The sequence below is a fragment of the Panthera pardus genome, unplaced genomic scaffold (genome assembly GCF_024362965.1).
Source record: "Panthera pardus isolate Hobbes unplaced genomic scaffold, ASM2436296v1 HiC_scaffold_16, whole genome shotgun sequence".
NCBI lineage: Eukaryota > Metazoa > Chordata > Mammalia > Carnivora > Felidae > Panthera > Panthera pardus.
The window spans coordinates 68,744,864-68,771,484 of NW_026526721.1; the positions used below are offsets into that span (position 1 = coordinate 68,744,864).

Genomic DNA, 26,621 nt, shown 5'->3' on the forward strand with positions numbered 1-26,621 from the left:
TTACTGATATAATGCCTATCATTTTATTAGGCAACTACTATGTGCTGGCACACTTCTATTGTATCAACCCTCCCTCCCAATCATGCTGTGAAATGGGAATTATTATTCCCAGCTCATCTGTGAAGCTTAGAGAACTAAGTAGAAGAAATTCAAACCCAGATGTCCTGGCTGCAAAGCCCATGGTCTTTCTACTCCTCCCATGGCCCCACTGCACAAGGTATGCACAGAGGTCTCTGTGTCCTGCCCTGACATTTTATGACCATTTGAGCCTTGGCAAGCACATGCTTATGAGCACAGGGCTGGCCACTTCTTCCTGAAGAAGAAGTCAAGGTGAACTAGGCCTCCCAGAGGCACTGATGGCCTTCAGCCACAGCGGGAGTTCTGTCTACTTACCGCACCCCCCCCCCCAACTTCTACCTCTGGAGGCCACACCTCTCACCTGACTGGGGGCACTGAGAGGTTCAGGGAGCATGAAGGAATGTAGAACAGAGAGATCTCAGGGCCACAAAGGAGATGAGGTGAAGAAAAACAGGTGAGCCAGTTTGGGAAAAGGCAGGGCAGATGACCATGGTGAGTTTTAGGAGAGAATCACAGGAGAGAGGACTGTGACAGAGCCAGGGTCCTCTATTCTTCTGCCCAAATAGCATCTCTCACTGCTTTAAAAATCTAGATCGATCCCCTTATTTGCACAAGGATAAGTACGTACATATCCATAGGCACACACCATCTTGAGACCCCCCTACTACTTATGTCCTGTGATGGCACCTCCTGAGCAACCAGTTTACTTTTTTTTTTATATGCTTATTTATTTATTTTGAAAGAGAGCAAGAGAGAGGGAGGGAGGGAGGGGCAAAGAGAGAGGGAGAGAGAGAACCCCAAGCAGGCTCTGCATTGCCAGTGTAGAGCTCAACATGGGGCCTGAATTCACGAACCATGAGATCATGACCTGAGCTGAAATCAAGAGTCAGATGCTTAGCCGACTAAGCCACACATGCACCCTGAAACTGGTTTACTTTTTGAGGACAAAATGGTTCTTGCACCTGACCATGATTTTTAGGAAGCTTATAGTCATATTAGTAGCCCATCTTTTGCAACTACACAAACTGTAGAGCACTCATTTCTGTGTGCTATTCTTACCCCATATTTTCCCTTTGCTCTTTTCTGATCCCTTAACTCCATCCCAGTCGAAGATTCTAACCATTATAAAACTTAATCTTGTATGAGGGTACACCCCAGGGGGGTGAAATCGGGTTTAGGGAGGAGAGGCAAAAATCTTCCTTTTTATGTATAAGGCACAGATATGCTCTGTATCTGCTTATGTACTAAATGTATATACATGTGGATAAGCAGGTACAGTGAGAACCACTGATCTATATGAGTCAACCATGTGCTTGAGCAGCCCATCAATTAAGAGAACATCTTCTCAGAGAGCCTGGGTGGCTCAGTTGGTTGAGCATCTATCTGACTTCAGTTCAGATCATGATCTCATGGTTCGTGAGCTCGAGGCCCACACCAGGCCCTCTGCTGTCAGCGCAGAGCCTGCTTTTTCGGATGTCCCCTTCTCTCTTTGCAGCTCCCCAGCTTGTGCTCTTTCTGTCTCAAAAATAAATAAACATTTTTTTAAAAAAAGAGAGAGAACACCTTCTCAATTGTCAGATACATCATTCCCAGAAGGAAGACTGTACCTCCTTTTCCACTGCTTTGGCCATTCCCACATGCTCCCCAACATGAAGCAAAGCCTGAGGTCATGACCTTTGCTTCCAATGGTCTCCCTTTGGTGGCTTAAAGAATAACCTGTATGGGATGTGAATGTGTTCAGATGCAAATTGCTTGGTCTCACCCCCTTGGGATAAGGTGTGGGAGACTTCAAGTGCCCCAGTGGGTTCTGATGGACCTCTTGTAAGAAACCACTCTACACAGTGTCTCCATCAATGACTCAGGCACCTAGATGTCCAGATTTCACCCCAAGCTTCCAATAGCCATACCTTGGCTGCTGGAAATGAGCAGGTAGAAGTGTAGTGGTGGCTGACCTGACTTCATTATAAAAGAGCTTTGCCCCAAGTAAGTCATTAGCCAAGTGCCAGCACCGGTTATATGTGTGTGTGGCTGACCGGCACTGGGCCATTATGTTCACCACTTCCAGAGACCAGTGTCTCCCCTCCTTCCTGGACTTAACCTTGGCAGGTCACCCTGCCCTCTGGTATTCCGTGGAGTGGCGTCTGCCTCTGAGTGGCCTGCTGGTGGGGGCTGCAGCCGGGGGAACCAGTCCCCACGGCCTCAACCTCCCCTCGCTGCTCACGGATGATGCAAGCCCTGCATGACAGGCTGTGGAAAGTATGTTCAGGTGCCCGGCTCTGCTCAGCCTAATGCCTTTTAAATCAGGATCCAGATTTGATTTGCTTTTCCTTGCCTTCCTGGCTCCAACTCTCCCAGTCTCATTTTTTACTCCCCTGTCAGCCTTCCCAGGGTTTGGGGCTGAGCTTGCCAAGTCCTTCACATTTCACAGGCAGCCCTGCCTCCCAAGCCTGTGCCTGCCATCTCAAACACCAGCACCCAACAGGCCCCACCTTACTCATGCTGCCTTGGCCTGCCCTAAACCCTGCTGGAGTCTTCTGAGAGGGATGGACCTGCACCTCTTAGGAGTCACTCAGGGACTCAGTGCGCCACCAGATGAGAAAAAAATGAGGCATCAACCTTACCACCACTCAGACAGCTCTGTCAGGAGGATACAGGTGTCTAATCACTGTCACTGAGCCCCCACACCCTCCCTTTCATTTCAATGTGCTCTTGAGCAGGGGCAGGGCACAGAGCTCAAACTTGAAGGAGCTCTCAGGTCTGACATGCAACATCAGAATTCACTTCTTACCTTCCCAGACAGCATCCCAGCAATCAAGGCTGGTGTGTGTGGAGTGGGCGTGGAGGGGCAGATTCACAGCCTCAGCGATTTGAGAATGTGAATCCCTTGAATGTAGGGAAAGACTCTTGGTCCTCTCTGTCATGTTTTTATCCCAGGTATACATCCTACCTATAACTACTGTTTGCTGAACTAAATTAATCTGTATACCAGCCATTGGAGTCGTCCTTCCTGAGTGTCAAAGCTTCATGGAACACCGGACACACTAGTGAAACCACTAGGTCTCTACCCTAAAACCTCATTTAAATTTTATTTTGATGGAATCATGGACTATTACAGCAGGAAGAAGCATGAGAGTCATTTGGTCTTATCTCCTCATTCATAGATGAGGAAACTAAAGCTCAGGGGCCAGAGAGACTTAGAAGTAAAGACCCAGGCACCTGAATGCCAGCCCAGCCCTCCTACTGTCACCCTGGTCCTAAGAGAAGCCAGCTCCCCATGATAACCAGCAAATCGCCAAGCAAAGATGTTGCAAAGGATGGCATCTGGGCATCACCAAGGTGACTATAGTGCCCCAGTGTATTTAAATCCATCCTTGTTAGCCACAATCTACTCAGGCCTTACTGAAACCTGAAAACCTACCATGGGCAGAGCACCATCCTAGATCCTGTGGAGAGCACCAAAACGAGTAGGAAATCACCCTCAAGGGGCTCTCATTCCAGTGACAAGCACATAAAGCCAAAGATAGACAATGTGAGAAAACCTCCGGTGACTTCAGAAGGGAGGAGACAATAACTGGCCAGAAGCAGGATGGGCTCCCTGGTAGCAGCAGAGTAGAATCTGGACAGCACTCTTGTGGGGTCCAGACTCTAGTGGGAAGATATTATATATGTGTGTGTGTGTGTGTGTGTGTGTGTGTGTGTGACACACACACACACACACACACACACACACACACACATATATATATATTCTCATATATGAGAATATCATCCAGCTATAAAAAAGGAAATCCTGTCATTTGTGAAAACATAGACAGACCCTGAAGGCATTATGCTAAGTGAAGTAAGTCAGGCAGAGAAAGACAAATACCATTTGATCTCACTTATATGTAGAATCTAAAAACGAGTTCACAGGTACAGAGGACAGACTGGTGGTTGCCAGAGGCAGGGGGTGAGAGGTGGGTGAAATGGGTGAAGGCAAACTTCCAGTTATAAAATAAGTAAGTCATGGGAGGTAATGTATAGAATGGTGACCATAGTTAATAATACCATATTATATATTTGAAAGTTGTTAGGAAGAGTGGATCTTAGAAGTTCTCATCACAAGAAAAGGAATGTTGTAACTATTTATGGTGATGGATGTTAACTAATCCTACTGTAGTGATCATTTTGCAATATACACAAATATTGAATCATTATGTTGTGTACCTGAAACTAATATGCTATATGTCATTATATCTTAACTAAAAAATAAGACATGATCAAAACAAAATACAAAGAAAACTCCAAACCAAGTTGTTGGAATGGAATAAAATAATAAAATGTTAAAGATGGGAACAACTGTCAAGATTATTTGGTCCAACTCCCAATCTGATTTGTAGATCCCAAACACTATAATCTTCACAAATGAGGGTCTAGCCTCCTTAAACCCTTCCTGTTCTAAACTAACACAGTCCCTGACTCATAGTAAAGTGCTCAATAAACATTAGTTAAATGAATCAACTCCAAACACTTGAAGTCTACCATAAATAAAAGCGGAACATTACTTTAATGATGTAAGTGATTAAAATTCAGAAAATCCAGAGGCCAAACAAATAATCCTTCTTTACTCGGCACTTACCAGGAGGTGGGATTGAGGTGTGTTTTTTAAAAATTGATATATGAAGTAGGGAACACACATGACAGTATATAAATAATTGAATTTCAGATCGCAAAGGGCCTAATGGACACCAAACTTGTGATCTGATACGAAGGGATCTGAGACTCAGGGAGGTTGAGTGGTTTGTTGAAAGTTTTAAGGCAACTTCATAGAAATGAGAACCCAAGTCCAGTGTTCTTTCCAAACATGTTATGTTAATCATCTAATTACATTCTAAATTGCAGAGTGCAGAATATAGCCCTTTTAGAACGTGGCAATGGAAAAGAACACAGTGAGCTGGAAGAGGCTTCAGAGAGGAGAAGTCTAATTTTCTGTAACCAAAATTGATAATCCATTAGTTGCAAGACTGCTGATCATGGGGATCACATTCTATTTTTCTGTGTAGTCCTGGTGTCCAGGGCACAGAAGAAACTCAACTCATGTTTGCCAACTTTTTAAAAAGTAGCATCTCAGTTATTAATTTAAAGTTGGAAGGAAGTTGCATGTTATAAGGAATGTGAACATCTTGGGTCCTGCAGAAACTATCTATGCCAGGCCACACTGATGTCTCCTATGCCTCTGCACTGATGAATGCCAAACCTGGCACTTCATACCTTGCCCTTTGGGCCACCGTGAGCACACAGAGTAAGAAGAGCCTAATTTGGTCTCTCCATCTCTCATGGCTCATTTTGCCACAGAATCTTGCTTCCATTTCAAGTCAAGATAATTGGAAACATGTTAAAATAATAGGTGTCTAAAAGCCTCCTTAGTAAGGAGACAGATGCATCCAGATAGCACCAGCCTTCTCTATTTCTCCCTGATAAGTAAACTACCACTGTGAAATTTAAAAAATAAAGACACGATTTTTTAAATTGTTTTCAAATGTTTATTTATTTTTGGGGCACTTGGGTGCCTCCATCAGTTAAGCATCCGACTTTGACTCAGGTCATGATCTCATGGCTGGTGATTTCAAGCCCTGCGTTAGGCTCTGTGCTAACAGCTCCGACCCTGGAGCTTGCTTCAGATTCTGTTGTCTCTGTCTCTCTCTGCCCCTCCCTCCACCTCAAAAAAATAAACATTAAATTTAAAAAAATTTTTTAAATAAATAAAAAAATGTTTACTTATTTTTGAGAGAGAGAGAGACAGAGTGTGAGTGGGAGAGGGGCAGAGAGAGAGGGAGACACAGAATCTGAAGCAGGCTCCAGGTTCTGAACTGTCAGCACAGAGCCCAATGCAGGGCTTGAACCCACAAGCTGTGAGATGAGGACCTAAGCTGAAGTCAGATGCTTAACTGACTGAGCCACCCAGACACCCCTACCTGTTCCTTTTGATATAAATTGTGTGTTCATCTATGACCATTTATTAAGTGGAATCTGGACACTGAGCTCAGATAGATATACCTAGGCAATTTCATTGTAGTTTTTAGAAACTTCAGAAGTAATTCCTATCTATTGTTTAAAAATTCAAGCAATATGAACATAGATAAAAGGTGAAAGTTGAGAGCAAAAAGTTTTCTTTCCCCTTCGCTCTTTCCCCTCCCTGCAATACTATCACTTTCCAGATATAAGCACTGAAATCATCTTTCTATTATCATTCTTATCTGTAATTCTAGATAGTATCCTGTGTCTATTTCTTGATTAAGGAATTTAGGTAGCATTTAGTGAATTCCCACTCTGAATGATGAGGAATTTCACTGACTTACACTGCCTCCCCCTTGCCAGTCTTGTTTTGACTGTTAGATCTTCTATTGGACATTGATGACAAGATCACAAACTCAAATGCCTACGGAGTCTGGTCAGAACACACAAGCACAGGGAGTGGGTGGACAAGAAGTGTCATGAGGGCCCCTCCCTGCCTACCTTTTGCTCTCCCACTATTAACACGAACGTGGCTAGGGAAAAGGCAAAGTCACAACTGGCAACAGACTCTTGTCCATGTGCTAGGACATGGCTAGGGATGGGGAGGACTGTAGCAACCTGGCAAAGACACCCTTGGATGCAGGCGGTAACACCCACTGCCCAAATGCTGCTACGTGGAAGCATTGCCAAAGCTTACTTTTTGAACAAAGCCATTCAGAAATGAATTGGATGTGTAAGCTTTCCATTTGTAAATCTTAGCTCAAAGTTTTTGAGAACACAGCTGGCCAAACACAAAAGGTCTGTGTGCCGAATATGGCCAACTTGCTGACCACTTTTTACCTCTGGTATTATGGTTTTAAGTCATATACTCAAACTTATTTTTTTTGTTTTTTTTTAATGTTTATTTATTTTTGAAAGAGAGACAGAGCACGAGTGGGGGAGGGGCAGAGAAAGAGGGAGACAGAGAATCTGAAGCAGACTCCAGGCTCTGAGCTGTCAGCACAGAGCCCGACATGGGGCTCGAACTCACAAACCACGAGATCATGACCTCAGCCAAAGTCAGTCGCTTAACTGACTGAGCTACCTAGGCACCCCTCAAACTTATTTTTTGATCCATCTGCTTTAGATGGTATCTCCTCACTTCTCAGATAAGAAGTAATGCCAGATGAGGACATTAGTGTCCTTAGAGTTTTCTCTTCCTCTCTTTTCCTGCCCCTATTTTACCACTCATGATCCCTTTACTTTTGGCTTTGCAGAGCTCACGGAGTTTACTTCCTATTCTGTGACTATAACTAACACTTTTGAGCTTTGTCTATGGGTTGATTTTAAAAACCGGGCAATTTTTTTTGATAACAATATTCTATTGTATAAATATTTTCTTCAAACATCTGGTGGCCATGAATGAACTGTTCATAATCTATAACTGAAGAACTAGTTTCCAAATGTAGGTAGCTGGTGTGGGTTTTCCATTCCTTGGGTATAGTCCTGTCTCCCCAGATGAGGGGCCTGTGAGCTCAGTGCTCCTGAGTGGGGCACACCTACTGGCAGGCTTTACTTAGAAAGTTTGGGCACAGAGAACTAGACAGACAGCCCATCCAACCATTTCACCTGCAGGCAAAGTAAAAAGACATTCTTCTGAGATCCTAATATCCATACTAAGAACTTTAGTTTTCTCTGTATGGATATTAAGTAAAACATCCTTTAGTCACCCTGACCTCTGTCCTACAGCCCACTCCTAATCTCTGCATGGTTTTACTTCACATACGTGGCTCTCACTGCTGAAGCCTCACCACTCATCTGCTATGGCGGGAGGTGCTGATACAGCCTTCCATGCAATCCCAAGAAAATCCCTCACCCACTCACATTCCCACCCCTGTTCTCAGTACGGCTCAGAATTCATTCTCTTTTTAACCCTATCTGTTCATTTCAATGGCATATTTGGGGGGAGGAGAAGTCAGTAAGTCTGTTCAGTTCTGACATTTTGAACCAGAAGTGGCTATGTGCTGACAACGGTAGTTTGAGCGTACTTGCCCCATTCTGCTGCCTTTCCGTGGAACACTACAGGAACTCGGTAACACCCAGGCAGCCCTCTGCCAGCCTCCTTGCCCTGAGAATTTCTGAGCCACCTGAAATGGACAGCCAGGGAACCTTTGGGAGCATGTTCAAGTCTGCTGGATAGTAAGATTACCCTTCTTCAATGAAAATGGAAGACAGAGATTCTTTCATGAAGAGATTACATTTTTCTTCGAATGAATCTTATGCCCTAAATAAATGCTCAAGAATTTAATGTCTTATCTCTAATGTAAATGGAACAACTATTTTTATTTATTTATTCATTTAGGAACAACTATTTTTAAGATCTCTTCTGGCTCTGGGTCTCTGGTTTATGGGAACTGAATTAAATGTAAGAGTGGTCTCGACCAGCCCTGTCGAACAGCACTTTCTGCAATGACAGAAATGTTCAATAATCTGTGTGGCCCAACAAAGTAGCTAGTAGCTCTGTGTGCATACTGAGCACTTAAAATGTGATTGCAGTGGCTGAGGAACTGAATTTTAAATTTTATTTAATTTTAATTAATCTTAACCTAAACTGAAATAGCCACATGTGGCTAGTGGCCACCCTACTGGATAATATCGCTCTAGACCTTGGGCAACTCATTCTCACTGAGGAAACAAAAGACAATAAACAATAACTGATAAAACTGTAAATTGATAAAGGTAAAGATGAATCATACCTGTGAGCATTACAGAAATTCAGAGAGGGAACAAGTGAGTATTAGAAAGTTCATGTTTAGATCTATGAGGTAGATCTATGTGCTAATGTGAAAAATAAATGCCAAAAGATGTGAAGTCAAAAGACCAAGTTGCAGATAGGTATGCATACATGGGCCCATTGGTAAATATAAAAGCAAATGCAGATACACGCTTCTATGTGCATAGAACATTTCTGGAAGGATGCCCTAATTGTTGACAGTGATTACCTCTGGAGAACAGAAGTAAGGGTCAAGGCAAGGAACTTGCTTACATTGTTTGAATTTTTCACAGTTTAACAATTAAACAATTTTTTTTTCTCTATAACAAGGTTATAAGCAGAAATATGATTAACAAATAATACATTTTTAAAAGGCCAAAGAAGACAACTCTTTCCTGTGGTTATTACTCACGAATGATTTTATGTGATTATTGGGAATATTCCACATCCTATGACCATGGTTCTTCTGTACTCTAATAAAATGCTTTACAAAGAAAGCATACTTAAGGAGAGTAGCCTGAAGGAGGCAGAATTTAATTTGGACTCCTATTCTGGATGAGATGGAGAAGAGAAGAAAGGGTATTTTTTTTAATGTTTATTTATTTTGAGAGAGAGCGAGAGAGCGAGTGGGGGAGGGGCAGAGAGAGGGAAACAGAGAATCCCAAGCAGGCTCCACATTGTCAGGGCAGAGTCTGACACAGCAGGGCTAGAACCCACAAACTGTGAAATCCTGACCTGAGCTGAAACCAAGAGTCTGACACTTAACTGGCTGAGCCACCCAGGTACCCCAAGAAAGGGCATTCTTGATAGAGGCACGGCCTGAGGAAAGGAAAGGAGCAGGGATGCACGGGTGTGGGTGAACAGTGAGGGGTCTAGAAGGGCCAGACAGGGACTGGGATGGGATAAGGGGAGATAAGACCCTATAAGAAACATAAGACAAAATCCCTATGAACTTGAGTTGGCAAGAAGTCTAGAGTCTTAGGCCCCACCAACTTGGTTCTTGGGGGAACCAAACATTTACTGAGCACCTATCATGTGCCAGGCACTGTGTTACTCCTGGGGCACAAAGATGAATAAGAAACAGTCACTGAGTTCAAAAAACCAGATGAGATGTGTGACAGGGATGGCATCATATAGTATGAGAAATGCCATATTTAGACCCAAAAGTACTGCCTCCATAACTTACTGACATCACCGTAACAAGTTTTATAATTGCTCTGAGGCCCCAGTTCTTCCTCTATAAAAAAAAAATGGGGCTGACATTTTACATGCCCCACAGGGTATCAACAAATGCTACCTCCCTTCCTTTCACACTCTGCCCCATTCCTAACCCCAGATTGACAGGGAAGATAAAATATTTTCCTTATTTATCCTTTCTCCATAAAAGTGAAAGCAGAATGAAGTCCCCGTTATGTGTGCTGTGGGCTGGGTGAGCAGGGCTAGGGCTGGCTATGTTAGGAGGAGGAAGGGAGGAGAGCAGGACAGTGCTGGAGACCTAGGAGCTGGTGGCAAAGGCCTTTAAGGCAGTGCTGAAGAGCTGTACACAAGGCTCAGGGACACACAGCAGGGGGTGCACGGTTAGACCTGCACTGTGGAAGGACAAACTGGAAGCCCAGGGGTCAGAAAGTGGGAAACAGGTTTCCAAGCCACTGCAAACTTTGCCTTAATCTCCTCTCAATTCCTACAGTACGGGCAATTTGTTGAACTATTTCAAGCCTCTAATTATACACTGTCATATCCTACTGTTTTATATATACACATTTGTCTCCAGAACTACATCAAGATTCCTAAGGACAGAAAGCACAGAACAAATCAGGTACTTCCCTCAAATTTCTCAAAGTGGTTAAGCACTTCTGAGTTAGAAGTGAATTACAATCCAGCAATGATTCTATCAGGTATTTACCCAAAGGATACAAAGATACAGATTCGCATGAGAACATGCACCCCGATGTCTATAGCAGCACTATCAACAATAGCCAAACTATGGAGAGAGCCCAAATGTCCATTGACTGATGAATGGATAAAGAAGATGTAGTGTGCGTGTGTGTGTGTGTGTGTACACATACACAATAGAATATTACTCAGCCATCACAAAGAATGAAGTCTTGGGGTTCCTGGGTGGTTCAGTCGGTTAAGCATCTGACTTTGGCTCAGGTCATGATCTCACAGTTCGTGAGTTTGAGCCCCGCATCAGGCTCTGGTCTGATAGCTCAGAGCCTGGACCCTGCTTCGGTTTCTGTGTCTCCCTCTCTCTCTGCCCCTCCCCTGCTCACACTCTCTCTCTCTTTCGAAAATAAACAAACATTAAAAAAAAAAAAAGAATGAAACCTTGCCATTTGCAGTGATGTGGATGGAACTAGAAGGTATTACGCCCAGTGAAATAAGTCAATCAGAGAAAAGCAAATACTACACGATTTCACTCACATGTGGAAATGTGGAATTTAAAAACAAAGCAGTTGAACATATAGGAAGGGGGGGGGGAAGAAAAGAGGGAAACAAACCACAAGGGACTCTTAACCGTAAAAAGAGAAGAAACAGGATTGATGGAGGGATGTGGGTGGGGGATGGGCTAGATGGGTGATGGGTATAAGGAGGGCACTTGGTGTTGTATGTAAGTGATAAATCACTGAATTACACTCCCGAAACCAATACTGCACTGTATGTTAACTAAAATTTAAATTAAAAAAAAAGGGGGGGCGCCTGGGTGGCTCAGTCAATTGAGCGTCCGACTTCAGCTCAGGTCATGATCTCACAGCTCGTGAGTTCGAGCCCCGTGTCGGGCTCTGTGCTGACAGCTCGGAGCCTGGAGTCTGCTTCAGATTCTGTGTCTCCCTCTCTCTCTGCCCCTCCCCCACTCATGCGCATGCTCTCTCTCTCTCTCTCTCTCTCTCTCTCAAAAATAAACATTCAAAAAAAATTAATTAAAAAAAAAACCCAAAAGAAGTAAACTGGGAAGAAGTTAATGTGGGCTGGATACTACCATTGCTAAAGTGGAAAACTGAGGAATTATTCATGCTTTTGTGGGTCAGGTCTTCTCCGTTCCCTTCCTCCACCCTCCATGACTTAAATATAAACATGCCTTGATGAGGCCAGGCTGGCTCTTCATTTGGAAGCCCACTTCAGTAAACACAGAGACCCTCAGTTTGGATAAAAGCCTCACTTGGGCCGGACTTCTCAAGAGGCACTGAAGTATCAGCTCATTTGATTCACGGCACAGCCAGGGCTTATCACCATGTTTGCTTTTTCTGGTAAGAATGAATTCCAGGGCGAAGGGGAAGAAATCTCCAGTAATTTCAGTATATTTCCCCACCAGCTTGCTCCTTTCATATGTGACTCTGTGCTGGGGGAAGCAGTCCATCGGCACTTCAGCTGCCTGTATGGGCAACAGGACAGCTGGAAGGGTTCCCGTCAGCCCCTGGCACTGGTGGGGCCCTGGCTATCTGCCCAAGGAGGCCCCCGCGCCTGGGGTCCCGGAGAGGTTCATCACCAGCAGCACAGTCCAGGATACTACTGTTCTCACCCTCCCGGCAGCCTGTGCTGTGGGGGTCCCCCATGCATGTGGGCAGACAACAGAGCCCCACATCTGAGTTTTGTCTACGGACTTGTTCCCCCAAGCAAGCAGCTTCCCCTTGACCACCCCATTCAGGCCCAGCAGGCCTTCTCACGGGAAGAGGTCTACACAGGCATTGGAGTGGGGTCAGGGTCATTGGGTAGAGAACCCTGGGTGCCTGGGTGCTCAGAACATGGGGGATGGTGTGGCTCCAGTGGGCACATCCCTGGGGCAGACAGATGCCCTGCTGTGAGGTGAGGGTACAGCCAGATGAAGGAGCCGGGGTTCCTAGAATGTGGGCTCACTGCCTGGATCTAAAGGTAGTACTGAAGAGATAGAGATCCAAAGCTTTACGAGTTTCTGAAAATATAGTCTCCAGTTGACAGAGCCAAGAAAATTTTTTAAAAGGTAGGCAGGTTTGGCCTACTCAGTAGACCCTGATTGAATAGTGGTTTTCTAGAATGATATTATAGAAAATGTCATTAACAGTTAAATGATATTAACTTACCTCCTAAATCCATATGACTGACTTCCTCTCATAGATCCTAGACCCTGTCAGTTCAGGCCAAAGGCTACAGTCAGGAAAGAATGAATTCTTCTAGAATACTGTTAACTGCAGGGCCACCTTCAACTCAGAATAAGGTACTCTCATCACTACTGGTCGATTTGGTAAGGATCTAAAGAAGTTTTTTATCCCTTTTTTATTGCAATATAATTGACCTACAATATTACGTTAGTTTCAGGTATACAACCCAATGGTTGGATATAAGTATATACTGTGAAATGATCACCACAGTAAATCTTGTTAACATCCATCATGACACACGGTTATAATTTTTTTTTCTTGTGATGAGAACTTTTAAGATCTACTCTCTTAGCAACTTTTAAATATACAATACAGTACTGTTAACTATAGTCACCATGCTGTACGTGACATCTCCATGACTTATTTATTTTATAACTGTAACTTTGTACATTTCTGCCTTTACCCATTTTGCCCACACCCCACCCCCACCTCTGGCAACCACCAATCTGTTCTCTGTATCTATGAGTTTGGGGTTTTTTTTTTCTTTTTTTTAGATTCCACATGTAAGAGAGATCATACACTATTTGTCTTTCTCTGTCTGATCTGAAGGAGTTTTTTAGTTCTTCTCTGTGCTATGTCTTCTTCCTTATTTATTCCCATCAGTTAAAGACAGAGTATCTCCACATGCATCATTGGGTGTTTATCAGTTAGGAATATGTTTCTGTAAAATTTCTTGTGTGAATAACCACAGTCAAAGATCCTATCTAATAAAGTGTTTAAGCCTTAGGACATTTTGTCTCTTAGTTGCTGGTCATTATGCTCCCCCACCGCTGTATCCCCATCCTATGCCCAACCCAACCAATCCTCAGTGTTCTGATTTGTTGCCTCATGGTTTCAATATGGCTGCTGAGCATCAGGCATCATACTTGCATTCAAGGCAGGAGGCAGAGAAGGGGTGGAACATGAGAGCACCAGTGATTTTTTTTAATCAGAAAAGCAAACTAATAATGATAATAATGATAATAATGATAATAATAATAATAATAATAATAATAATAGGGCACCTGGCTGTCTCAGTTGGTTAAGTATCCGATTCTTGATTTTTGGCTCAGGTCATGATCTCATGGTCATGAAATCAAGCCCCACTTTGGGTTCTGCACTGGGCATGGAGCCTGCTTGGGATTCTCTCTCCCTCTTCCTCTGCCCCTCTCCTGCTCTGGTGTGGACATATGCACCTCTCTCTCAAAATAAGAATAATAATAAAATAAACCTGTTAAAAAAAAAAAGAATGAAAAGCAAGAGCTTTCCCAGAAGTTTCCTAGCCAACTTCAGCCAGAATGTGTCACTGAGCCACCTCTATCTGCAAAGGAAGCCTCTACAGTAGCTTCTAGAGTAGAAAAGATCAAGGGCAAAGGGAATTGGTAATGGGTCAGCCATAATAAAGAGCAAAAGCCCTGATGGATGGGAGGTACTGAGACCTACAGAGCTGAACATCTCATAGTTTGGAGCTTCTCAGAAAGATATAAGCCCCAAGAGCACCTATGGTCCTACCTTCATGTCAACCAAATCTTCTTAATAGAAAGAGGGGCTTTATTGGAGGAAAGCATTCATTAAATCCTTGGCCTAAATATAGGTATAATAAGGAAGTGAGGGCAGGGTAGCAACAAATTTCTCTCTTTCAGGAATACGACCAAAAAGTACAAGCTTGAACCAACTTCTAATTACCAGCTTCAGAAGGCAGCAGGAAGCAAACCTTTATAACTTTCTCACATCCTGGTGTCCACAGTGTTTCCCTGAAGTGATGGGAGGGTCCTTGTACCCTGAGCTGAAGAAGCTGGGACATCCTGGCACTTTCCATGCCAGGCTTTAGGACTCGAGCTGGTGGTGGCAACTTTAAAGAGGGGAGTGGATGGAGCTCTTAGGGACTGCCACTACGAGAGGGGGGGTTCATGCCTGCTGCGATGGGCACCAGCCTGGACCTGAGAAGAAGCTTAATTTTAAAAAGTTACTCACTCATAAGAGATTCTGCCAGAGCCCAGATACTGAAGAGCAGAGATTCCCGAGGCGGCTGTGACAGACACCAGGACCGGTTTGTGCAGAATGGGCACCTAGAACAGGATGCACCCTAGCTCCTGGAGGGAGAGGTCCGCTGCAGGCAGGGTCTAGTGGCTGCAGCAGAGTAACATGCCCTGGAGGCAGAGAACCACTGACTACACTCAGTGGGTAACCCTGCTCAGTCTTTTATAACTAGCAACTCCTGCTCAAAGCCCAACGCCACTCCAGGCCCACACCACCTTACCTCTTCCTTCTCTGAGAGCATTAGGTCAGTAACACTCCCTATTCCCATCTCTGCTAGCAAAACAACCAGCATCCTCATTCTGTAATCTTTTGAGGTGGTTCTTCCTTGATGCAAAACATCCCTCTGTGCCCTTTGCTATGGAGATTACACACACTTGCAGCATGTTAGTTTCAGAGTGCTTTCTATGACAGCCTCTCCCTCTGCCTTTCCATATGCAAGCTCTCAGATGGAGCCAGACACTCCATCTAAGATCTCTCTGGAATTGTCTTCCTTCTGTGTCCACTATCCATCACATGCCTGCAAGGTGTTGTTCTGTGTTCATTCCAGGCAGGTTGGAAGGGGTAAAGTAGCTGTGCAGGCTGACTTTTAAGGAATACATTCATTTTGACATATAATCCACATGTAATATAGAAAGTCAACTTTCGGGGTGCCTGGGTGGCTCAGTCGGTTAAGTGTGTGGCTCCGGCTCAGGTTATGATCTCACAGTTTGTGGGTTCAAGCCCTGCATCAGGCTCTCTGCTGACAGCCTGGAGCCTGCTTCCGATTCTGTGTCTCCCTCTCTCTCCGACCCTCCCCTGCTCACACTCACTCTCTTTCTCTCTCTCAAAAATAAACATTAAAAAAATTTTTTAATAAAAAGAAAGTCAAGTTTCATAAACATTAGCAAAATAAAAATTTCAAATAGAGAATGCTATACTACAAGAATACTGCAGGTCTACAGTGTGAATGCATTAAATCCACTGAATTGTTTACTTTATGATGGTTAAATTTATGATGCATGAATTTCACCTCATTTAAAAAAATACTACTGTATTCCTACACTTGTTAACTTTATGAAGTGGTTTTACCATTTTCTTCCTCAACTCATTTTCTTCACACTCATGTAGGCTAGTTGTTTCTTCTCAGATAGGGAAACCTATCTGGTCCACAGAATGTATGAAAGCCACCTGGAAAGCCACCAGGTCCACAGAATGTATAAAGCCAACCGAACGATGACCAAGCAACAAAGAACTCAGTGTGCCGATTCCTGGGTCAGCACTCATTCCACAAAGGTTCCAAATCAAGTAACTCAAGGGCCCGGTTCCTTCATGGCTTTCAAAGGCAGCAAAGGAAGCAGAAGCACCACCACGTATAAAGGAAGCTAAGTCCTCTCTTCCTCTCCATGTCTGCCTGAATTTGAGGAGGAGTTCGTCTCTCAGAGGCAGTTGGGCAGGAGTGTAGGTACTGGAGGTGAGATCAGTTTGCTAAGCTATTTTTCAAGTTCATTTTTTATGTTTTGATTTTTCAGTATAAAGTCAGTGTTTTAGAACACATTCACAAAGTGGAACAGCCACCATCATGATCTAATTCCAGAACACCTCCATCATCTCCAACAGAAACCCTCTACCTATTAGCAGTCCCTCCCCACTCCCCCCTGACCCCCAACGACCACAGATCTATGATAGGTTTGCCTATTCTGGACATCTCATACCCACGAGGACATTCACCATGTGGTCTTTTTTTGTGCCTGGCTTGTCTCACTTAGCATAATCTTCTCAATGTGCATCCACATTGCAGCGTGAATCAGTATGTCACTCCTTTTCATGGCTTTAAGCCATTTCTAAATCCCCAGGGATTCTTCTGTTGTTTCTTTCCTGCCAGCTGTGGGGATGCAGGGCCCACAGTCAGGGCAACAGAAAAGATCTCTCATTCCAGCAGGGGCCCAGAAAGAAGAAACAGAACCCTCAGCAGCATCACCAACATTCCCCCACGATCTTCTTCAGGGGGAAGGTCAGATTCACTGGCAAACAGTCTTAACCACAGGGCCCATGAAAAGCGTCCATCCCAGGGCACCCTGCACAAAGATGGTGAGGGCCATCCTGCACAAAGCCAGACCTAGTGCTTAAACAAAGGCAAGGTCCGGTGTCATCTGGGACGGTGATGCACTTGACCCCATCCTTCCCACAAGCACATAGGAGCCTGCTCTTAAATTGTAGATTTATAACGCAACCTATGAATTTCTCATCACCTCAGCTGTCTTTTGCTCAATCAAAGCCTTCTAGCCTCTAAAGTGTTTCTTGGGGTAGATTCCCCACGTTTAATCCCAGGACAAATATTACTTGCAAACATTCCTGACTTGCACATGCATCTCCATGTCAGGTGGATAATTTGATGTCCTGGAGGCCTGAGCCAGCAGCTCACCACAGGTCCCTTCACTCAGGCATAATAACCTCAGGACTCTCACAGCTACTCTTCAATGTCCTCATCTTCTTCTCCTTTCTAGTACAAGGTGGGCAAGGAATTATCACACCCATTTGCAGAAGAAATGGAGGCCCAGGAAGAGCAAGAGACCAATATTAATTAACACAAGGGGACCAAACTGATAAGGGGTCTTATCTTCCACCCCACTATTCTGGATGTGCCAAGATGACACATGAGAGGGCTAGTTAATGAAATACTCCTTTGAAGAAGAAAGTGAAAGAAAAGCTACAGTCGGTTCTCAACTGTCCAGATTTGAGGACACATATTTAAACCCAAGCTGTATGGTTCCTGCCACCAGCCCATGTCATCTTCTATAATTAGGCAGCACATAATGTAATGACCTACATTAACAGCAAAACACCTCAGTGCCACTTCCCACCCTCGAGCTGCCCGACACAGACCAAAGTCAATCATAAACAAAAGAAGTCGGTCAAACTGAAATATATTCACTTTATGTGTGGGTCCAAAGAAAACCAGGCCTTCCGCCAGATCCAGCCTGCTGAGGAAAGGGCTCGAGAAGCAGTGATGACCTTGCCCATCTCTTCTCCAGCCTCCCCTCCAGCCATGCTTCTTACCCTCCCTTCAAACTTGGCGGTGGCTCCTTCTCTGATGCAGAGGTTCCGAGGGGGCACAATGAAAGCAGGGGCCTCGGTCAGGGGCATGGAACCGACTCTCGAGTGATCCACACTGATGGAGGTTTTGGAAACCTGTGTTGAGGCAGCCAGCTTCACATCCCCCATGGTCTGCAAACAGGAAGGAAGACCAGGTCAGATGAGACAAAGTATAAGCCCTCATCCCTATGCGTGGCGAGCATTCCCAGTGTGCTGGTGGGGCCCCTGTGTCGTGGGTTCTGTGGGGAACAGGCACCCCGTTACATCAGGGTCTGTTAGAGCTCCTCTCTGGGAATGAGAAGCTCTGTGTGCTCCACACGCAAGGCTGCCAGGGTAAGTCCCAGCCTGGCCCAGACACCAGCACCAGGACCACATGCTGGCCTCCTCAGAACCCAATGGAGAACTTCTAGGAAAGGGGCAGGTAGGATAAGAATGGAGAGACCAGCTGATCTCGGCATTTCTACAACTGACAGCTAAAATCAGTAGTTAATAGTCATTGGCCTTCAGGATCAACAAGTACATCAGGCACTCATGGCAGAAAGTAAAAGCTGCTTTTGCGTGAACTATGAGAGTTCACAGGCTAAAGAAAAACAGGATCCATATTCCCAGAAAGGAAAGAGTTGGGGTTAAAACAGCAAGAATCCCGGCCGAGGTGAAGTGAGGTGAAAGTGAACAGATGAATGGAGAGAAGGAAGCACATCTAGGGAGGACATCCCACATCTAGGGACTAGATCGTGGAAAGCCTCGAAGGTCACAGAACATTAGGGAAGGTCACAGAACATTAGGGAAGGGAACATTAGGGAATAATAAGATTATTCAGGCAAATTCTTCTGTTTATAACTGAGCCCAGAGAGGGTAAGTCACTAGCCCAAAGAGACAAAGCAAAATGATGGCATCACTGGCAAGAATACCTCAGGCTCCCGGCTCCTGGCACAGGGCCCAGGTGGGACAGGACAGGATGTAGATGGGGACTGGCATGTTAGCAGGAACAAAGGGACTTCCTTAGTGGAATTGGTAACAGGTGTGAATCTCAGATCTTGGTGGGAAGCAACAGAAAGAGACTCAGGGGTTCTCATAAGTAAAGAAGGGATTTGTGGGAAAGATGGGGGGAGGAGGAGTTCCCCAAATGCACAGGAAAGACTGGAGGACAAGGCTGGGAGAACAAGCAGCAGCTGAGAAGAAGCTGGGCGGTCAGACCCCAGTCAAAGTCACTGGATACCCAAGGGCACCAGGTGGAATAACGTCTTAAGTATCCCTGCTCAAGGTTCCAAGTCCAGGTGGGAGCCTCACCAGGCTGGAACAACTCAAGGTTGGGGACCACGTCTTACTTGCCATGGAACAGCGGTATCTGGGGCATGTAATTAGTTAGTGTAAGTTTGACAACATTTAACAACAATAAAGTAGGCATGTGTCTTCTGAAGCTCAAGTTAAAGTAACAAAGACTTAGGTTTGTTTGTGACAGGGCACATCCCCTGCTTGACAAACCTAGCTTTCTCTTTTGCTGAAAAGGTATTAACTTTGCAAACAAAATCCTTTCCAAATGGTAAGATTCACAGGCTCACGGCAGTAGATAACAGTAGAAGCAAAACTTATGTAGCACTATCTATCAGGAACTATGCTAAGCACTTTTAAATAACAACTCATTTGCTCCTCACAACACTATGAGGCAGATAATCTTATCATCCCCATTTTATAGATTAGAAACTGAGGCACAATGAGATTAAGAAATTTGCCCAAGGTCATGGCGTTTAGTAGGGGCCAGAACTGGCATTTGAACCCAGGAGTCTGGTGCCAGGGCTCCTACTCTTAACCACTGGCTCTCTTGTCTCCTGTAAGCAGTCAGTTGGCTGGTGGAAACAGGGTCTGAGGTTGGGGTAACAAGTGAAAAAGCAGACAGCCATTAGCATATCACATATAAAATTAAGATTTTTCTGCATGTCAAACAAATGTCCAGCAACTGATAAATGGGTAAAGAAGGTGTGGTTTATATATACAATGGAATATTACTCAGCAATGAAAAACAATGAAATCTTGCCGTTTGCAACAACATGGATGGAACTATAGTGTAGTATGCTAAGTGAAACAGAGAAAGACAGATATATGATTTCACTCATATGTGGAATTTGAGAACCTCAACAGATGAACATAGGGGAAGGGAAGGAAAAATAAGATTAAAAAAAGAGAGGGAGGCAAACCATAAGAGATTCTTAAGTACAGAGAATAAACTGAGGGTTGCTGGAGGGGAAGTCGGTGGGAGGATGGGTTAAATGGGTGACGGGCATTAAGGAGGGCACTTTTCAGGATGAGCACTGGGTGTCATACATAAGAGATGAATCACTGGGTTCTACTCCTGAAGGCAAGACTATACTGTACATTAACTGACTTGAATTTAAATTAAAAACAAACAAAAAACATACCATCAACAACATTAGAAGATGGATGATAGTCTGGGAACAATTGTTTGCAACAAAAACAAAGGACTGGAATACTTTACATCTGAGAAGAAAACAGCCCAGCAGATAAACGGGCAGAGGCTATGATGTGGGTGGCTCACTGAAGACACCGAATGACCACTGAACAAATGGATACTGCCTGGTCTCAGTAAGAATCCAAGAGTGCAAATTAAGAACAACCTATCTTCTTTTTCAAAAACTGACCAAACAGGCATTTAAAAAACAAGATAACATGAAGTGCCGGGAAGACTGTGGTAAGGTGTTTCACTCACACCCTCCTGGGGGGAATGTAAATTGGTGTGATCTCTCCAGAAAGCAATTTGGCAGAGAGATTCTGGAAAAAAAAAAAAAAAAAAGTCTATCTCTCCTCCCAGAAAGCCTCCATTTAGAAAATGTATTATTAGGCAAGAATCAGAGACGCAGCACAAAATTTATATCTAAGAAGGCTAATCACATTATTTATAGCAGAAGAAATAGAAAAATTATCCTGTGGAGTAGAAATAGAAAGAAAGACCCAGTTAAATATTCAACAGTGGGAACTGGTTAAACACAGTGGAATATCAGGGGGTTATGCGAGTGTATATTTACAAGGAAGATAATGATAGGAATTGAATGATATAGGAATTTTAAACTCAAAATAAGTTTTACTATGGAAAATTTCAAACATACACAAAAGTTGAAAGAATGCGAAAACAAGCACCTCAAATACCCATCATGTAGATTCAACAAAGAACATTTTGCCATATTTATATCATCGTGTTTGTATATGTTCACACAACAATTTCAAAGTAATTGTGATATTTTAATGGCAAAAGTCAGGATATATTCATTCAGTCAAGTAAAATATATCTCTTGAACATCAACCATGTGCCAAGTGAGGTGCTTGGGATACAGCAATGAACAATGACATGTGCGTGGCAAGTGTGGTTACACGGTGGTAGGGAAGGAATGGGGTTCTTAAGTCCTGCACAGCTACCTAGGACCATCCCCTAGAGGGGACACTGCTCGCTGTGCCCTCCTCTGATACCACTGAGGAGGGGACAGATACACTCTGTTGCCAGCAGGGGGAGGTGGTAGGGGAGGGCATAGGTTTCATGAGGATCAGACCCTGCCACAAATCCAGGGGCACTGTTACTTTCCAGCTGTGAACTGTAAGGTACTTCAAGTCTCTCGGCCTCAGTTTCCTTTTCTGTAAAATGGCTGTGATAACATCAGCCTCAGAGTGTCACAGGGAGGATGGGATTTGAGTGAGAGCACATATAAAACACACAGAACAGCATGAAAGGGGTTCAATCAGTGGTAGCTAATCACCATTGCCATCATCCAGGTCCCAAAGGGAAACCACTCTCCCGACCCTGCAGGACACCAACCCTCTCCACTGAGAACAGCAAGGAGCCCAGGCCAGCCCGGTGACCTTCAGGGCAAAAGTATCTGAGCAGGATTACTGTGACGGGTAGTAGGAAGTAGATGGCAGCACTCTGTGAGGAGGCAGGGAAGGAGGGCTCCAGGACCACCGCAGCCTCCCTCAGCAGCGTCACGTCTGTCCCAGCACTGCCACAGAATGGGCAGTCCCCATAGTCTTACAAGGCAGTTCTGACTATGCTCCTTTCACAAAGGAGGAGGCAAGCTCAGAAAGCCAATAAAGCTTGTCCAAGGTCATAGAGCTAAGAGGTAGAAACCAAACCCAAGTCTGACCTCAGTCATACCCTGCAGGCCTCCTAGAGGGCCCCATGACCCAGATGAGATGTTTCCTACTGTCCCCAGTAAAGGGAGATGTAGTAGCAGAAGCTTAGGAACCACACAGAGGACAGGGGACAGGGAATGTGCCTCCCCTTCTGCTCTTAGGTCTGGCTTTGGAAGACACAAGACTGTCCCCCTTATGCTTTCTGGGCAGCTGGAAACGAAGAGTGGTGACATCAGGCTCAGGACCCTCTCTACAAACTGTCCTGAACCAAGATCTTCTGAGATCCCTCTAAATCTCCTGAAGGCCCTGGATGCTATCATCACTGGGAAAGTGCTTGGCTCCAAGAGCACAGAGGATAAAAGTCATCTATATGTAGGGGAGGTCTGGCTTCATGGTTAGAAAAGGAACAGGCAAGTCAATATAGCCAGGAGACATCCAGTCCCCCATAAGGTGGTGGTAGGGGGTGGGGTGGTTACTTAACTATTAGGCGAGCAGGACTAGAGTCCAGTCCCAGGCTGGCCAGACACACCAAACAGCTTCGCTCAGCCCATCACCCCACCCACTGGCATCAGCAGCATAAACAGAATCTGTCTACATTGAGAAGTAATGGGTACTGACATATTTGGAATGTTCTATCAAAAAATAATCATAAATCAAGGGTGCCTGGCAGGCTCAGTCAGTGGAGCATGAGACTCTTGATCTCGGGGTTGTGAGTTCAAGCCCCCCGTTGGGTATAGAGATTACTTAAAAAAAACCTTTAAAATGATAATAATAATAATAATAATAATGATAATAATAATAAATCAAACCATACCATTCTTATTCCCTCCTAATCTCTCTTGCAGCCTGATGACCACGTTCCAGTTGAGAATACCAGAGGAGCTGGCTAACTCTGCAATAATTTCTCTACTGGCACGCAGTGCTCAATTGCTGGAAACACACCCCAGCTCAGAGATTCGTTCAATACCAGTTAAATGCAGATCAAAGGACAGAGAATTAAGAAGAGAAAAAAATGGAGGAGGGGGGTCAAAGAGAGCGAGAACAGCCCCCCGCCTCCCTAATGCTCGGGCCAAAGCTCACCTCCAAATAAGGTTTTTACGAGTAACATAATTAATCATCCAAAGCAGCACTAAGTTAACTTGACTTCAATTTGATCAAAAGCACTCTAAATTGTCTCTTGAACCCAGAAAAGAACATTTTCAACTATGGCCCAAAGAGAGTGAACTCTGAGGCAAAAAGACTCCGAAGAAAAGTTTACAAATTAGGGACCAAGTGATACAGCAGAACAAGTTTAGAGAAACTAGCTGTCCTCTTCTCTACCCAAAGTACATACATTTTAAATGACTGTGGTCTCTAGGCACCTGAGCTAGCAGCAAGGCATCCTGGAAATACCATACCTTCCCTATAGGGCCAGGCTCCCAGCAGGCTGTGCACTGGAAGCCTGGCAGCCGGCCGTGAACCCGCCCTCCAGTCCTGGCACGCAGTGGGGGCAGCAAACCACCCAGGTGCAAGGGCCCCAGGCAACGACAGCTTTCCTCCCCCCCCCCCCGCCCCCCCCCAAACCTTAATCTTCTCTCTGCTGTGCACTCAAATCCTGACCAATTCCCTAATCGCTTCTAATACCGGAGTGAGCTTCTCCTTGGCTGCAGGCTGTGCCAGGTGGACTTGCTGTGACCCACAGAAGCAAGCGGTGGGGCAGGGCCATACACCAGAGAACTGACATGCCTTACCGTGGCCTCTTCCCCGGGCAGCTCTCCCATGAGTCGGGCTGCACGGGCAGCCACGCTTTACCAGTGGACTGCAGAGATTCCTGTCCAAGGTCCGTCTGAGAAGAAAGACGGTGACGGAGAGCCAGGGACGCTGTGGAGCCCAGGGCTAGACTGAAAAGCTAAGGGGCGTGTGCCTGACTCTGCTCACAGATGTTGCAACTTGCCTTCCGCCGGGGCAGCCAACTCCGCTCAGTCAGGGAGATCTGTTGTTCTAATCCACCCAGCTGGGGTGACCTTTGAAACCCCTGGCCGCCAGCTGTAGAGGCTCTCAGTGGAGTCCCAGGGAGTCCAGGAGAGGAAGCTCACAGGTTTTTACTCATTCAGAGCTGCCGATTCCAATCTCAGTGTGGAGGGAAGGGGGGAGGCTGTCAAGCAGAGAGCTGAGCCCTTGGAGGGGCGATCCACAACCTGCCTGGACTGTCCAGATCCACAACCTGCCTGGACTGTCATTCACCTCTTGGCACATCTGGCATGGGATTACCATACAGGACTCGTGGGACATGTGCCTCCTGAGACCAGTTCTTTACTCCTTAAGCTAGAGAAGCCCTGCATACGGTCCCTGTAGTGAAAGGCAAGCCCAGGGAACAGATGGATGGGGAACCCCGTGCTGCAATTATCTTAAGGAATCTGGGCTGAGATGTGAGCCAGACTCCGAGGGTTCAAGTCGTGCACAGGACCTAGCAGGGCGCATCCTGACCCCTGTGGAGCTGCAGGACCGGTCCTTGGTGCATGCCTCTAATACATGGTAGCAAGGTGATGCTGCACCCAGTCCTTCTCCTCCAGGGGAGAGGATTTCCATAGTTCCAAAGGGATCTCTCATCCTATGCAACTCACGCCATGGGACAAACTGCAGATGTCTCAATCAGCAATGACATGACTTTAAGCTTTTCCATTGGGCCCTGTCTGATCCTTGAGTAACTGGGATTCCTGTAACACTTAGGTGACCCCTTACCCTCTAGCTCAGCAGTTCTCAAACTCTTTGGTCTCAGAGCCTTAAAACTTAGTGAGGTTCCCAAAGAGCTTTTGTTTATGAGTTATTGTTGACAGTGTTTACAGCATTCAAAATCAAAACTAATAAATACTAATTCATTCAAAACATCAATAAGAAGCCCATTATATGTTAACATAAATAACACTTTTAAAAGAAATAATATATTGGGGCGCCTGGGTGGTTCAGTCAGTTGGGCATCTGACTTCAGCTCAGGTCATGATCTCATGGTTGGTGAGTTCGAACCCCACATCAGGCTCTGTGCTGACAGCTCAGAGCCTGGAGCCTACTTTAGATTCTGTGTCTCCCTCTCTCTCTGCCCCTCCCCTGCTCATGCTCTGTCTCTCTCTCCTTCAAAAATAAATAAACATTAAAAAAATTTTTTTAATAAAAATAAATTACTTTCCAAAATAAAAGTTTAGTAAGAAGAATTGTTCATTTTTGCAAATTTCTTTAATGTCTGGCTAACAGAAGACAGCACTAGATTTTCATATCTGCTTCCACATCCAGCCTTCTATGATATCATAGTATTTGAAGCTGCTGGAAAACTCCACTTGAGAGAGAAAGAGGGTGAAAAAGGCAAATGCCATCTTATTACAAAGATGATTTGGACCTCTGGGCCCCTGAAGGAGTCTTGGGGATCCCAAAGATCCCCCGCGGGCACACTTGAGAACTGTTGCTTTAACCCAGCCCCTTGTTCTGCCCATCACCATGTGCTCTCATGTCTACCCTCCTAAAAATGCACAACTGGAAAGGGAAAAGTGGTTTTACAGGAATAGTAGAGTGTGGCTTTGAAGAATGGGTGGGAAGATGGTGAAACAATATCTAATTTGATTCTACCTTTTCTTCCAAAGACAACGGTTGAACAAATGTGCCCCAGAGAGATTTGAAGTTGAGACAGATACTGATGAAGAGAACACCCTTAAGTCAATTAAGTCCTTGGCCAAGACTGAATATAAATAAACCCCAGACCTCTGGAAGACATGACAAATATCTTAATACTTTATGGCTAATAAAGGAAGAAATAAATCCAAAACACAATGCTGTTCACCACTGAGGAACAGAGTGAATCTGGTTCTAAGTCTTAGATGGAGGTCTCTGGTGGTGGCAACAAGAATGGAAACTCGTTTTGAACTGGACAGAACCAAGGACAATGGTGTGGACAAAAACATGGGAGGCATGTCCATCAGTCCTGTGGGTTACACTAAGCAAGTAGGAACAGCTGACATGCTGGCTGTTAAATACAGCCCTGAAAAGTCAGCAAAATGGACCAGAGCTTGAGAGGAAACTTAAAAGAACAACTGTTAAATTCCAGTACTGAGGCTCGAAAGCAAAATCAAAACAACTGTCCAAGTGCAAAAGGGCTGATTGGAAACACTGGACACAGATCTCTGGCCCCATGATTAGGTCGGGCCCCATGTTAGCATGAGCAGCATGCATCAAATCCCTTATGTCCTCTTTGTCCCACAGACCATAGTTAACAGTCACGTAGTTGTGCATGTATAGGACTGACATCTGTCTCCCCCACTAGAACACAAACTCCACCAGGTCACAGGCCCCGTGATTCACTAACTACCATGTTCCCAGTGCCTACAATATGATACATTCTCAATAAATACCTGTGGAATATATGAATGAATAGAAATTTGAGCTAAAAAAGAATTTAAAAAATCTCC

General features: G+C 44.8%; 1 protein-coding gene across 4 annotated transcripts in view; it reads right to left on the bottom strand.

Moving 5' to 3' along the window:
• The window catches only part of MYLK (myosin light chain kinase), a 278,784-nt gene that overhangs the window by 161,861 nt on the left and 90,302 nt on the right, over nucleotides 1–26,621 (bottom strand). For 2 of the 4 annotated variants that reach the window (XM_019448604.2, XM_019448603.2), the window contains exons 1-2: nucleotides 23,919–24,066; nucleotides 18,016–18,183 (exon numbers count right to left, since the gene is read on the bottom strand). In XM_019448604.2, the coding sequence (XP_019304149.2) occupies nucleotides 18,016–18,183; nucleotides 23,919–23,948 (198 nt within the window). In that variant the 5' untranslated portion in view covers nucleotides 23,949–24,066. Of the gene's footprint in view, nucleotides 1–18,015; nucleotides 18,184–23,918; nucleotides 24,067–26,621 lie in introns of those variants that run through there. The other 2 variants (XM_019448606.2, XM_053903446.1) reach the window with 1 other exon arrangement.